This window comes from Oncorhynchus keta, chromosome 34 (assembly GCF_023373465.1).
Source record: "Oncorhynchus keta strain PuntledgeMale-10-30-2019 chromosome 34, Oket_V2, whole genome shotgun sequence".
NCBI lineage: Eukaryota > Metazoa > Chordata > Actinopteri > Salmoniformes > Salmonidae > Oncorhynchus > Oncorhynchus keta.
This window is the reverse complement of record NC_068454.1, coordinates 11,746,827-11,762,359: the sequence shown is the minus strand read 5'-3', so window position 1 is coordinate 11,762,359 and position 15,533 is coordinate 11,746,827. Positions and strand designations below refer to the sequence as shown.

Sequence of the window (15,533 nt, the reverse complement as noted above, 5' to 3'; positions counted from 1 at the left end):
ATTTCTCTCAAATTTTGTGCATAAATTTGTTTACATCCCTGTTAGTGAGCATTTCTCTTTTGCCAAGATAATCCATCCACCTGACAGGTGTGGCATATCAAGAAGTTCATTTAAACAGCATGATCATTACACAGGTGCACCTTGTGCGGGCGACAATAAAAGGCCACTTTAAAATGTGCAGTTTTGTCACACAATACAATGCCACAAATGTCTCAAGTTTTGAGGGAGTGTGCAATTGGCATACTGACTGAAGGAATGTCCATCAGAGCTGTTGCCAGAGATTGAGTGTTCGTTTGTCTACCATGTTACCTCCACTGTCATTTTAGAAAATTTGGCAGTACCTCCAACCGGCCTCACAAACACAGATCACGTGTAATCACCCCAGCCCAGGACCATCACATCCGGCTTCTTCACATGCGGGATTGTCTGAGACCAGCCACCTGGACAGCTGATGAAACAGAATCATTTCTGCACAAACTGTCAAACTTCTCGGGGAAGCTCATCTGTGTGCTTGTCGTTCTCACCAGGGTCTTGACCTGACTGCAGTTCGGCGTCGTTACCAACTTCAGTGGGCAAATGCTCACCTTTGGCACGCTGGAGAAGTGTACTCTTCACGGATTAATCCTGGTTTCAACTGTACCAGGCAGATGGCAGACAACGTGTATGATGTCATGTGGGCGAGTGGTGTGCTGATGTCAACAATGTGGACACAGTGCCCCATGGTGGAGTTATTGTATGGGCAGGCAAAGCTACAGATGAAGAACACAATTGCACTTTTATCGATGGCAATTGGAATACAAAGACACCGTGACAAGATATTTTTGGGTTGGAGCCAAAACTCTCAAATTTGGACTCCAGACCTAAGGACAGATTTCCACCGGTCTAATGTCCGTTGCTCGTGTTTCTTGGCCCATGCAAGTCTCTTCTTCTTATTGGTGTCCTTTAGTGGTGGTTTCTTTGCAGCAATTCGACCATGAAGGCCTGATTCACGTAGTCTCCTCTGAACAGTTGAGATGTGTCTGTTACTTGAACTCTGTGAAGCATTTATTTGGGATTACATTTCTGAGGCTGGTAACTCTTATGAACTTACCCTCTGCAGCAGAGGTAACGTTAACTCTAGGTCTTCCTTTACTGTGGCGGTCCTCATAAGAGCCAGTTTTATCACAGCGCTTGATGTTTTTTTTGCGACTGCACTTGAAGAAATTGATTGACCTTCATGTCTTAAAGTAATGATGGGCTGTCGTTTCTCTTTGCTTATTTGAGCTGTTCTTGCCATAATGTGGGTCATCTTCTGTATATCACCCCTACCTTGTCATAACACAGCTTATTGGCTCAAAAACCCTGGAATGAGTAGGTGTGTCCAAACTTTTGACTAGTACTGTGTGTATATATAAACATACCCCCAGTAATCGTCAACGTACTCAATTGAGTTGCTATGGCAGGTAATAACCACCCTAGGCCCATATACCCCAGTGGGCAGCCAACACCACTAGAAAACACGACATCTCAGAAGCCGTTGGTCTCGTCCTCTACTTCCCAAGTGGTGTTTTTCATATTTCTGTGTGTTTGATCTTATTGATAATGTGTGTTTTGTTATCCACCAGGTGGCGTACTCCTACACCTACGAGCTGAGGCCTTACCTGGACCTGCTGCTGCAGATCCTGCTCATCGAGGACTCCTGGCAGACACACAGGTAACGTCAAACTCAGGACATTATCACGTCTTTGGTCTGGGAAAGATCACACACTGGATGCAGGGTTTTGTCCCAACCTAGTGTCAACACATCTGATTTGAACTCATCAGACATGAAGTAACTTCTTCAGGTTCTTCAGACACACACAGTAGCCTTCTAGGAATAGGAATATGGCCGGTTTCACTGGTTGGTGTTTCCTCTCTGGCTAATTTTCTATTTTGAGAGCCAACATCATCCCTGTTCTATCTGATGTGTAACTGACCTCCCTCTCTCCCTGTGTGTCTGTGTAGGATCCACAACGTGTTGAAGGGTATACCAGACGACAGGGACGGCCTGTTTGACACCATTCAGCGCTCCAAGAACCACTACCAGAAACGGGCTTACCAGTGTATCAAGTGCATGGTGGCCCTGTTCAGCAGCTGCTCTGTGGCCTACCAGATCCTACAGGTACAACAGAGACAACACTATGCACTAGACCACATGTCAAACTCAAGTCCAATCCGGCTCACGAGACGATTTAAATCTGGCCCGCCGGTGGTTTGAGTATATAAAAAATAATAATCGCCATTTCAGGATTCTTAATTGCAATGCAAGGAAAAAGTCATTCATAAGCACTCTTACAAATTGTGTCTCTGTCTCTCTTTGTCTGTAGAGTAACGGGGACCTGAAGCGTAAGTGGACCTGGGCGGTGGAGTGGCTGGGGGATGAGCTGGAGAGGAGACCCTACACAGGGAACCCCCAGTACACCTACAACAACTGGTCTCCACCCGTCCAGAGCAACGAGACCTCCAACGGGTACTTCCTGGAGCGCTCGCACTCTGCGCGTATGACCCTGGCCAAGGCCTGCGAACTTTGCCCCGAGGAGGTAACACTCGCACCAAATGCGCGCGCGCGCGCACACACACACACACAGGCACTATACGACACACACACATACAACCCAAAGGTAATATCTAACATGGATGCATGACTTAAATGGTGGTAGTTGAAGTAGTGATAGTCTCAGATAATGTATTTTGGGAAAGATGCACCATTCTGACCTTGGTGGTTTTTGCCTAGAGTCAAGGTAATGTGGAAACAATGTAGAGGAAAAAGATATGCACACCTATTTAGGCGAGGTGCTGGCTAGCGGAGTGGAAAACGAGAAAATAAAGGAGAGCCGCACACTCTTAAGAGCTCAGATGCAAAAATGTAATGTCCAACGTTTCGACAGGCAAGCTGTCTTCATCAGGGTATATGTGAAAACAAGGAACTTGCCTGCAATACTAAACTCAGCAAAAAATGAAACGTCCTCTCACTGTCAACTGCGTTTTATTTTCAGCAAACTTAACATGTGTAAATATTTGTATGAACATAACAAGATTCAACAACAGACATAAACTGAACATGTGACAAACAGAAATTGAATAATGTGTCCCTGAACAAAGGGGGGTCAAAAAATAACAGTCAGTATCTGTTGTGGTCACCCACTGCATTAAGTCTCCTCTTCATGGACTGCACCAGATTTACCAGTTCTTGTTGTGAGATGTTACCCCACTCTTCCAACAAGGCACCTGCAAGTTCCAGGACATTTCTTGGGAGAATGGCCCGAGCCCTCACCCTCCGATCCAACAGGTCCCAGACATGCTCAATGGAATTGAGATCCGGGCTTTTCACTGGCCATGGCAGAACACTGACATTCCTGTCTTGCAGATAATCACACACAGAATGAGTAGTATGGCTGGTGGCATTGTCAGGAAGGGTACCACATGAGGGAGGATGTCTTCCCTGTAATGCACAGTGTTGAGATTGCCTGCAATGACAACAAGCTCAGTCCGATGATGCTGTAACACACCGCCCCAGACCATGACGGACCCTCCACCTCCAAATCGATCCCGCTCCAGAGTATAGGCCTCGGTGTAACGCTCATTCCTTCGACGATAAACGTGAATCCGACAAAACCGCGACTCGTCAGTGAAGAGCACTTTTTGCCAGTTCTGTCTGGTCCAGCAACGATGGGTTTGTGCCCGTAGGCGGCTTTGTTGCCGGTGAGGACCTGCCTTACAACAGGCCTACAAGCCCTCAGTCCAGCCTCTCTCAGCCTATTGCGGATTGCGGACAGTCTGAGCACTGATGGAGGGATTGTGCGTTCCAGGTGAAACTCGGGCAGTTGTTGTTGCCATCCTGTACCTGTCCCGCAGATGTGATGTTCGGATGTACCGATCCTGTGCAGGTGTTTTTACACGTGGTCTGCCACTGTGAGGACGATCAGCTATCCGTCCTGTCTCTCTGTAGCGCAGTCTTAGGCCTCTCACGGTACAGACATTGCAATTTATTGCCCTGGCCACATCAGCAGTCCTCATGCTTCCTTGCAGCATGCCTAAGGCATGTTCACGCAGATGAGCAGAGCATCTTTCTTTTTGTGTTTTTCAGAGTCAGTGGAAAGACCTCTTTAGTGTCCTACGTTTTCATAACTATGACCTTAATTGCCTACCGTCTGTAAGCTGTCTTCACGACCGTTCCACAAGTGCATGTTCATTAATTGTTTATGGTTCATTGAACAAGCATGGGAAACGGTGTATAAACCTTTTACAATGAAAATCTGTGAAGTTATTTGGATTTTTACAAATTATCTTTGAAAGACAGGATCCTGAGAAAGGGACGTTTCTTTTTTTGCTGAGTTTTAATGAATTTGTTAAACAGTAGTGTCGGTTATATGGAATCTCATGCAGCAATACAAACTATACTATTTTCTTCCTTGTGATGTATGGTTAACACGTTGCTGCTAACCAACTGTTTTTTCACTCCTCTGGTGTGTCAAGTTCTAGGCGTTAAGTGTTGTAGTCATACTATCAAATATCCTGGAACTGAATGCTTTCAAAGCTCAAGTCCAGATTTTCAAGCCAGCTCTAAAGTTATTTTAGAAAGCTGTTACCTGCTGGAATATGATATCTTAGTTATTTTTTGAAAATCTTCCGAATTTGTGTTTATTTCTATAGGTAGGGGCTTTTTGAGTTTTTGCGAATGTTATTTCCAGCTTACACACCTCGTAGTGTCCACAAACTTTAAGCTAACATGTTGATATGTATTATTATTTCACTTTTTCCTCTAGATTCCTTTGTTTGTGTTCGTCTCCTTTGCAGAAGCTCAGTGTACATTACAATTTTTAGCCTTATTAATCCTAACGTTACTTAAACAAAGAAACTGAAGAAATCCACCTGAAAACATAGTTTATTCCCATAGAGCGGCCCACAATTGGCCCAGCGTCGTCCTGGTTAGGGTTTGGCCAGTGTAGGCCGTCATTGTAAATAAGAATTTGTTCTTAATTGACTTGCCTAGTTAAATGAAAGCTTAACTATTGACCCTTGTATATGTTATGCAATGATATCAATTATGCCATTTCAAACTAGTGTCACTTAACGAAGCCCGGTGAGGCCATGTCTGAAGAAGAAGCTGCCATGCGGAAATCGTCCTCGCCACAGCAGCTTTTGCCAGGGGACGGGACAGGACCACAGCAACACACTGTAAGCCCCTGGCACCCTCTTCCACTCTGTCCCCTCTCTAGGTGTTCCATACAGGGCGATGTTAGTGGTGTCTGTTCACTAGCACATTGACACAGGGAGAATAGCCTGGGCAGTAGAACCAACACACAGACAGACAGTCTGGAGCATAGGAGCTGGACAATAACAGATAGCAGTGACAGGATGGTCATATGTCCGCTCGGCTGTTTGCGTTCTGCTCCCTAAAGTGATTTTGTGATAACAGTTGGTGATGGCGCAAATGTTTTACTCGTCATGGTCTTTGGGAATATAGCCTGCTGAAGACTCATCCTTTCTCTGTATCCAGTGACTGACAAAGCAGCCAACTCCAGGTTCTTACTTGGCAGCAGATATAGAGCTGAGGGGATTCTAGTATAGACAATTTAAGATCCCTATGATGTTCCATAATATAGAGTCAACCCCACCAAAATCCAACAAGTCAATATTAACGTTGCACCATCGACAAAAATTGCCAAAAATCCAACTGAACCGCAAACCGCGAGCAAACATTTCCTCTTTCCAGTAGCCGTGTCCCATTGGTTACCTAAAGCAGCACTGGCTTCCCTATAATTCAGTTGGACCTTAACCTAACCCTGTTTATCCAATTAAAACTGTTTGTTCCACCTCCCCAAAGCAAACTCAAACTATGGTGACAGAACTGATCTGATGATGAAGTGCTAGTGATATGTGAAGTGGTGTGATCTGGTGGTGTGATTACTGGTGTGATCAAGTGTTGAGACTAGGTTGGTACATAGGGGAAACCTGTGGTTTATGTCAGCCATTTAAATCGCATGTGTTCATAATATATTTCTAGACAAGAGGAATACCTATGTAGTTGATGAACAGCATTCTCACAGCTCAGCATTTAACACCATAGTACCCTCCAAACTCTAAACCCTGGGTCTCGACCCCGCCCTGTGCAACTGGGTACTGGACTTACTGATGGTCCGCCCCCAGGTGGTGAGGGTAGGTTACAACATCTCCACCCTGCTGATCCTCAACACTGGGGCCCCACAAGGGTGCGTTCTGAGTCCTTTCCTGTACTCCCTGTTTACCCACGACTGCTTGGCCATGCACGCCTCCAACTCAATCAAGTTTGCAGACGACACTACAGTGGTAGGCTTGATTACCAATAACTACGAGACGGCCTACAGAGAGGAGGTGAGGGCCCTCGGAGTGTGGTGTCAGGAAAATAACCTCACACTCCACGTCAACAAAACAAAGGAGATGATCGTGGACTTCAGGAAACAGCAGAGGGAACACCCCCCTATCCACATCGACGGGACAGTAGTGGAGAGGGTAGTAAGTTTTATGTTCCTCTGCGTACACATCACGGACAAACTGAAATGGTCCACCCACACAGATACCGTGGTGAAGAAGGAGCAGCAGCGCCTCTTCAACCTCAGGAGGCTGAAAAAATTTGGCTTGTCACCAAAAGCACTCACAAACTTTTACAGATGCACAATCGAGAGCATCCTGTCGGGCTGTATCACCGCCTGGTACGGCAACAGGTCCGCCCACAACCGTAAGGCTCTCCAGAGGGTAGTGAGGTCGGCACAACGCATCACCGGGGGGGCAAACAGCCTGCCCTCCAGGACACCTACACCACCCGATGTCACAGGAAGGCCATAAAGATCATCAAGGACAACAACCACCCGAACCACTGCCTGTTCACCCCGCTATCATCCAGAAGGCGAGGTCAGTACAGGTGCATTAAAGCTGGGACCGAGAGACTGAAAAACAGCTTATCTCTCAAGGCCATCAGACTGTTAAAAAGCCACCACTAACATTGAGTGGCTGCTGCCAACATACTGACTCAACTCCAGCCACTTTAATATTGGAAAAATTGATGTAAAAAAAATGTAGCACTAGCCACTTTAAACAATGCCACTTAATATAATGTTTACATACTGTACTCTATACCATCTACTGCATCTTGCCTATGCCGTTCTGTACCATCACTCATTCATATATCTTTATGTACATATTCTTCATCCCTTTACACTTGTGTGTATAAGGTAGTTGTGAAATTGTTAGGTTAGATTACTTGTTGGTTATTACTGCATTGTCGGAACTAGAAGCACAAGTATTTCGCTACACTCGCATTAACATCTGCTAACCATGTGTATGTGACAAATAAAATTAGATTTGAACACTACAGCATACAATGACATCCTAGACGATTCTGCACTTCCAACTTTGTGGCAACAGTTTGGGGAAGGCCTTTTTCTGTTTCAGCATGACCCCGTGCACAAAGCGAGGTCCATACAGAAATTGTTTTTCAATGTGGAAGAAATTGACTGGTTTTCACAGAGCCCTGACCTCACCCTCATCGAACACCTTTGGGATGAATTGGAACACTGACTGCGGGCCTAATCGCCCAACATCAGTGCCCGGCCTCACTAATGCTCTTTGAGAGTGGAGGCTGTTCTAGCAGCAAAGGGGGGGACCAACTCCATATTAATGCCCGTGATTTTGGAATGAGACATTTGACGAGCAGGTGTCCATTGTCCATACTTTTGGTCATGTAGTGTATATGGAAACATGATATCAGTAGAGCATGTCTCCCACCATGCTGTGGAGAATAATACCCACTCACATAATAGTCTATTTTATATTTAACCCTCCCTCAGTTGATATTACAACATCCAAGGCCGTCACACTCCTACACAGCGTGTCACTCTCTTCCATCTCATTAATTTAAAATAGGCTAATGTTCATATTATGCTATTAGGCCAGTAGGTTTGAGTTGTGTATGAATGTTAGGTGGGAAAAAATGCATTGGGAATGAAAATGGTGCTAATCCTGGACTTCATTTCCCAGGAGCCCGATGACCAGGAAGCCTCTGAAGATCAGGACACCTCCCCTCCAGAGGACACCTCCCTCTACCCACACTCATCTCCTGGGACGACCACACAGTTTCAGCAGGTACACAGACACTATACTGTGACTGTTTACTATCCCTGTAAACGGAGGCTTCTAAACAAATGAATGACCGACATTTTATCAGTAGTTCCACTAAAAACCTGATTTTGTTTTCTCATTCCCCCACAGAACAACCATCCCCACGGACAGCCATACACAGGCCCCGCTGCCCAGCTCATGAACAACCCTCAGTACCCTGGCCCTGCCCCTTCTACCCCAGGCCCTGACCCCGGCCCAAGAGCACAAGAGAACTGGGAGAGCACTGAGGAGGTCCCCTCCACCTCGCCTAAGGAGTAACACCAGCACTCCCCTCTGCTGTACCTCCAGCCTCCTGCTCTCTTTCCTCTCCCCTCCAGGTGACTGACCAAGCTCCTGATCGGGACTCTCTCTCTTTGGGGTCTCCAGGGCAGGGCCAGGCTTCACAGCTCCTCTCCAGGCCCCCTCAAGTCTCTCATGCTACTGTGCTGCCTGCCTGGGGGGGGTGCTCTCCCCTGGGTTCTGCATACTGGAGCTGTAGACTGCAGAGGGGATAGTGTTGTAATGAACATAGAATACCCAGGCTTGACGATGCTGACACACTTGTCAACATGATGAAAAGTTGTACATAGTGTGTTTGTTTTGACTGTTAAAATGACCCCCCCCCCGTCAGGTTTGCTGTTCGGAGAGAGATCTTGCGAGAAACAAAAATAACAAAAAAAATGTATTTTATCACCCTCAGCAGTGATATTTGGTCTGCCATCGGACGGTTACCAGTCATTCACCTTTAGGAGGACACATTGTTATTATTAGTAAGCTCCTTGGCAACCTCTTGACCGATGCCTAGTCAACTGACGAGCTGGGGTTGGTTTTAGTGAGACATGGAATGGTTGGGTTAACTTTTACGGTGTTTTGGTTGATGTGAAAAAATGGTGATGCAACATTGTTCTGGAACTCGTTGCCTTTTTTTTTTGGTAATTGATCTTTTCGGAAGTTCTAGTTAACATGCTGTAATGTTTAGCATGGCTTCTCACCCGAATAGCATAGCTCAAGGGAAGATATGTGATAACATCTGTCCTTCATCCAGAGGACAATTCCTTATGGCTTTTATTTTCTCATCTTCCCCTTGTACATTCAGGGTGGTATTTTGAACCAATACAAAGTGGTTTTTAAATTGCACATTGTAATCCAACTAAACATTCGCCAGTCCATTTTTGCTGGGATAGGGTGCTTAGTATTCATCTATAGGAATTTTGAGAAAGAAAAACACCACGTATGAAACCTGATTTCTCTGCAGTCTCTTTGGTAGAGACTAGTCAAACGCCGGGGCTCACCCACTCTGGGGCGTCAGCGAAGGGGCACACTGTATCGGCTGATTAGTCGTGTTGCAACATGGGCTAAGTAATTCTTTAGGATTTAAAAAGGTATACGTCAGTAAAACTATTTAATTGCTAACTTGAATGTGTGTATTTTGGGGATTTGTCTAAAATACCAAATATTCTGCCCACCATAATACTTTGCTCTTATTTTATAGAATTTATTTTGTATTTCACACAAAGAATAGAATTTGATTTATAAACATGTTGTCCGTGTCTTATTTTTAGAGGTATCGACTGTACAGAGTTCGGCACCCTGTTTTTTGCCATGGTGTGACGTTGAATTCTGGAGCGAGTCGCAATGCGAACTTTCACTGAGGTTTTTTTGTGCACAGAATTATAGAAGCATTGCGCCCTTAGCAAATAAACATGGAGTATTCATGTAACCGACTTGGTAAAAATGTCTATGTACATTTACTTTCTGGATTCTCATGTAGGCTACTGCTTGCAATAGACGGTCTGTAATTGCGGGTAGCTTGAAGGCCAATTATCGTGAATCCCATTTAACTGTAGGTTTGCATATTCAGGCTCCCCAATACTGAATAACCTTTTATTTAACCAGCCAAATTGTTCGGGTGATGAGGCCCAACTTAATGTAAAAAAAATAATATGCAGTCTGCTCCAACCCAATTTCACCAGCTAGCAAGTCCTCTAGGTTCCAACTCCACTGGAACACTAACCTCACAAATGGAGTCAACACAGGTTAGCTTCATTGGAACATATTTTATTGTCAAGACATCTAATTCTCCTTCTCCGAGACGGTCTTTGTTCCACGCAGTCTGCCTGTACGACGGGCAGCAATGAGACCGACCTTGCGACCAGCAGGTGCGTCCCTCCTGATAGTTGAGGGTTTTCCAATATGCTGGTGGTTACCCCCACCGAAGGGATGCTCAACAGGCTAGAGGGGGGAAAAGGGAAGAAAGTCAGCAGAGCTGTTCTAATAACGAATCCTACACCCCAATATGAAAAATGTAAAACAGCATTTAAAGTAGTTGGGGCTTAGCCATGGTAAATCACAAGCCGTGGCAACTACCGCTTTAAGTTAACATCTGTGCTAAACGTTGTACATTGAGTTTGCTTATTTACTAGCTAGTTATCTGGCTATGTGATGAGAATTACCTAGATCAAGAGCATGGCTGTTTGTCAATCTGCTCCCTTAGCATTGCAAACCTGATTAGAGGCAGTGTTTAGTGCCAGTATTGCACAAGGTCGGTATGACAACCTGGATAACACCCAAGCCTTGTAGGGCCATCTACAAACCTGAGGTACATCAGGTGCAAAGAAAGACACCATCTCTGGAAGACTTGCTTGAAGTACAACTTCAAGATCAAAATCTAACCTTCAGTTTTCCATAAACATATGCAGAAGACATGTCCACTTACGTTCATGGCCACACCACGGACACGTGGCCATGAGTTCCTCTTGGCCTTGTACTTGTGGTAGGCACGACCGGCCTTCAGGATGGGCTTGTCAATACGTCCACCTCCAGCAACCACACCTGATGACGAGAGAACTATTACTCTTGTGGACAGGATTACCTAACCAGCCATGTCACATCTGGTAGGACCCATATTCTAAATGGCAGTAAATACGTTTTGGTTTTCCTGTTCTCTGGCAAAACTGTCTAATCACATCTATCAAAATACATGTGCACAGTGCAGCACATTTCATCAAGACAGGGGGGTTAATTGGACCCTTATGAGCAAGTGTCCGAATATCTGTACTTTTCTAAAAAGGCATTTTGGGTAGCGAAGAGAGTTTGACTATTTGATTTTACCTTATTTAACCAGGCAAGTCAGTTAAGAACAAATTCTTATTTTCAATGACTGCCTAGGAACAGTGGGTTAACTGCCTGTTCAGGGGCAGAACGACAGATTTCTACCTTGTCAGCGCGGGGGTTTGAACTTGCAACCTTCCGGTTACTAATCCAATGCTCTAACCACTAGGCTACCCTGCCGCCCCAGGGAAATTAAGTATACTTTAAATGCCAGGATGACCTTCTCATTCCAGCTTTTCTAGTAGAATTCGCTGCACTCTGAGACCAACACGTTTAACAGCAGACAGGATGTACCAAAATTAACAATTCAGTAGAATGAGCCTAGTATGCTGATATACTGTGCAAAACGCATCCACCTCACCATTAATTAGAAAACATTGAAACCTTCAGCAAAGCAAAAAAAATCTCACGTTCTTACCAACAACTGCTCTGTTTGCGGAGGCGATGACCTTCTTTGAGCCAGAGGGCAGCTTGACCCTGGACTTCTTGGTGTCCGGGTTGTGGGAAATGACCGTGGCATAGTTCCCAGACGCCCTGGCCAGCTTGCCCCTGTCACCAGGCTTCTCCTCCAGACAGCAGATGATGGTTCCCTCAGGCATGGTGCCCACGGGCAAGACATTACCGATGTTCAGTTGAGCTGAGAGAGATAATTGTTATAAGATAGTCATTCAGCAATAAATGTTGAATTTTAGGGCAAAAGTATTTTTTTTTCAAATGATTTGTTTAAACATTCAATTTGGCCTTACTGCAATTCACCTATTTACATTGAAAAATTGTTCACCTATAGAGAAGATCAGGAAATTATTTTTATTTTAGGCTCTGAACTGGTACCAGGCTACCTTCAGACAAGATGTGACAGCCCTAGAGTATAACATACATTTGTGAGTAACTTTGAGGGGTCATATTAATATGTAGCCTAAACCGTCTGGACGCTACAGACAATAGTTGGCAAATAGGCAATACCGACTTCAGACAGGTCCCGTGACGCTTATGGGGGTCGACGTGGCCAAACCATTAAGACGCTACAGATGTTTTCAAGATCTCATGGTCTGACAAACACTGCTGAGGTATTCTAGATAGTTCTAAAACATTGCCTAGATGAGGTGACAAACTAAGCAGACTACAGGCAATCAACCCCATGTCCAGTTCCATTCCTCACCTTTCTTGCCACAGTAGATGAACTGGCCGGTGTGGATGCCCTCTGCAGCAATAAACAGCTCCGTCCTCTTCTTGAATCTGTAGGGGTCACGGAAAGCCACCTTGGCCAGGGGAGCGCCACGGCCTGGGTCATGGATGATATCCTGAGGGAGACAACGGTCAAGTCAGGTCCAAAGCAAATAGTTTTAAACAAAACTTCTTAAAACAATGCATGGCAAACTCAACTTGAGACGTTGTAGAAAACAGTATATTTCAGCAGCATAAATAAAATTGCTATTGTGAGAGCATTACCTTCACAATTCCCTTGATGTAACCATGACGTTCAGCAAAGTCAATGTGTCGGAGTTTAGCAGCACCTTTTCTGTGCTTCACGTGGGCTTTGAACACAGAGCCAGCACCTTTCCTCTGTCCCCTGATAACACGGCCCATTGTGACTGGAAACAAAATTTGAGAATTCAGTTACAGCCCGGATCAAAGTATACGGAGTTCAAGACAGACCCCGACAAAAATTAAATCAAATCTTATTAGTTACATGCAACAGGTGTAGAGCTTACAATGAAACACTTACTTACAAGCCTCTAACCAACAATGCAGTTTATAAAATACGAATTAATCAAATAAAGTAATTAAAAAAACAGTAGTAAATTAACAATAGTGATACAGGGGGTACCGGTAGAGTAAATGTGAGGGGGGCCGGTTAGTCGAGGTAATATGTACATGTAGGTAGAGTTAAAGGGACTATGCATAGATAATAACAGAGTAGCAGCAGTGTAAATTTCGCTAAATATACCTGCCATTGGCAGCTGACGTTTAGGTATATACCCAACGTTACCTAGCTAGCTGCCTAACCAACCATATCAAGTAAGGATCCTTCTCTGCATTAAGGCGGAATTGTTAACTAACAAATTCATGTTAATGGACAATACTTGCATGTAGTTGTAAAGTTGTCAGCCAATTAACGTTAGCTAGCCGACATGCGGATTGTCTTAGCATGCCAACGCTGGCTAGCTTAACGTTACCCATTAATGTTCAGTGTCGACTCACTCACTACACTATGTAACCAGAAACTAACCATTAAAATAAATATTGGATAAAAATATATACAGCGATGGCTCTACGCTCGTGGACAATAAATACGGAACGTCTGAACAAATAACAACTAGAAACCGGGTTACCGGCAGCTAGTGATTACCGCTTCACCAAGACGAAGGAGCCCATGTCACTGCGCACCCATATTCACACCACAATCATCTAAGATTTAAAACGCATTAAAATCTAATTTTATCGCTTCAATGATACAACGACTATAGTTAGCAGTGTCTATTATACGTTTTCTACGGTTTTTTTCGAATGGATGATAGTATATTATACAAGATTTAACTCGGATTCGGTGAAGAGAATAAAATCAACATTCTCCTACCTAAACCCCGATGACGGAAAGAGGAAGTGTAAGGTTGAGCTAGACGATTTCTTCCGGTGAAATAGACCATGCGTCTGACGGGAACAGTAGGCACGTGATTTTTTTCTGCTGTAAATCTGATTGTCCAGCAGATGACAGCAAATCGTTAGCAGACATCTATTTGTGTTTTATAAAGCTCCCCTACACACACTGTCTTGTACAACTAACCCTGTGGGGAGACAACATTCAGTCCCATTCAAAATCCTATCCTATTTTTTGCAATTATATTATTTACTTAACTACGATACGCACTTCACCTGAGCAAAAAGAAGATACGGTAGACTTATATTTCCACGCAAAAAGTTGGCGGGACTGGCTGATGTCACTTCCAGAAACCGGAATGCTTATGGATGCTACTCTCAGATGCTGAATAGCCCACGTTTTGCAAGCATGGAGAGGCCAGGGATAGCCAGACTAGTAAATTGAGCTAAGGAACAGAATACCATTGGGTATTGGAGAAAGATCATCAGTGTGTATTGTGCAAACAATTACAGCGGATGGCTCAGAAACCTGACAAAGGTGAGGGTGCAGATGTGGTAAAGAACTCAGAGTCCGAGCATCGCCCCAATGGTCATGCAAAGGATGATTCTGGCCCAGTGGGAGTGGAGAAAGTGGAGGCCTGCCTTTTGAGTGACCCATATGTAATCTCATTGTTAAATTGGTGAATGTAGATCGAAGTGGACTTGCGATTATTTTCTGAGATTCCCAGATGTGGGAAGTGTGCAGAAGGGCATGGGACAAAGGTGGAAAACCCTGTGTGTGTCAATTGTGGGGGTACCCATGTTGCCCGGTGTGAGAGAGACAGGTTAAGGTTGCTAGGGTCAGAGTAAAAAAGAAGGTGTTGTATGCTGAGGCAGTGAAGAGAGTAGAGGATGATGGGTAGAGAGAGGGTGAGCAGTAGGACTAGGCCAATACAGAGTGATACGAATTTGTGTTTCAGTGAGGTTGGCTTATTAGCATTCATTACCATGGTTCCACAGAAATGGAAAGTAAATCACAGAAAATAGATGTTGTGGTGGCAGCTGCAGTGATGTACTTGGGTGTACAAAGTTTTACCAGAAGAGTTACAAGGTGTTTTTGAACAAAAGCGTCCCCGGCCGTCAGCCTGGTGTAGGGTTAGTTAGGTTAATATAGTGGTATGGGTTAAGGTTAGTTTGTCACACCCTGATCTGTTTCACCTGTCCTTGTTATTGTCTCCACCCCCTCCAGATGTAGCTTGTTTTCCCCAGTGTATTTATCCCTGTGTTTCCTGTCTCTCTGTGCTAGTTCGCCTGCCTTTGCTATTCTCCTTTTTCGAGTCCTCCCGGTTTTGACCTTGCCTGTTTCTGCACTCTGTACCTGCCTGCCTGACCATTCTGCCAGCCTTGACCTCGAGCCTGTCTGTCACTCTGTTCCTCCTGGACTCTGAACTGGTTTTGACCTTTTCCCTGTCCACGACCATTCTCTTGCCTATTCCTTAAACTCCAACCATCTGCCTCTTGTGTCTGTATCTGGGTCTCGCCTTGTGTCATGATATAGTTAAGTTAATATAGTGGTATTGTGTAGGGTTAGTTAGGTTAATATAGTGGTATCATGTAGGGTTAGTTGGTGGAATGTAATAGTGGTGTGGTGTTTGGTCAGTTGGTGGTATGTAATAGTGGTATGGTGTAGG

At 44.7% G+C, this 15,533-nt stretch overlaps 2 protein-coding genes across 2 annotated transcripts in view; one reads left to right on the top strand and one right to left on the bottom strand.

Annotated features, from left to right (window-relative positions):
• The window catches only part of LOC118366724 (probable ubiquitin carboxyl-terminal hydrolase FAF-X), a 78,095-nt gene extending 68,404 nt beyond the window's left edge, over positions 1-9,691 (top strand). Inside the window, 6 exon segments of the mRNA XM_035749327.2 lie at positions 1,605-1,693; positions 1,984-2,140; positions 2,346-2,558; positions 5,083-5,196; positions 8,035-8,139; positions 8,266-9,691. Of these exon segments, the coding sequence (XP_035605220.2) occupies positions 1,605-1,693; positions 1,984-2,140; positions 2,346-2,558; positions 5,083-5,196; positions 8,035-8,139; positions 8,266-8,433 (846 nt within the window). The 3' untranslated portion in view covers positions 8,434-9,691.
• A 505-nt stretch (positions 9,692-10,196) lies between these two features.
• On the bottom strand, positions 10,197-13,968 carry LOC118366725 (60S ribosomal protein L8-like). The gene is made up of 6 exons (XM_035749331.2): positions 13,844-13,968; positions 12,715-12,857; positions 12,425-12,566; positions 11,684-11,902; positions 10,871-10,986; positions 10,197-10,386 (listed from the first exon to the last, which is right to left on the bottom strand). Exons 1-6 carry the CDS (start codon positions 13,911-13,913, stop codon positions 10,228-10,230), a joined length of 849 nt encoding a protein of 282 aa, XP_035605224.2. The 5' UTR covers positions 13,914-13,968; the 3' UTR covers positions 10,197-10,227.
• Between the last annotated feature and the right edge of the window lie 1,565 nt (positions 13,969-15,533).

Excerpts from the sequence above, each read along its gene's own strand:
- LOC118366725 (XM_035749331.2), bottom strand. The coding sequence starts at position 13,913 with ATGGTCTATTTCACCGGAAGAAATCGTCTAGCTCAACCTTACACTTCC. Across the intron at positions 11,903-12,424 it reads CATCTACTGTGGCAAGAAAG|CTCAACTGAACATCGGTAAT; the intron begins GTGAGGAATGGA and ends TATCTCTCTCAG. Across the intron at positions 10,987-11,683 it reads CGCAAACAGAGCAGTTGTTG|GTGTGGTTGCTGGAGGTGGA; the intron begins GTAAGAACGTGA and ends TCTCGTCATCAG.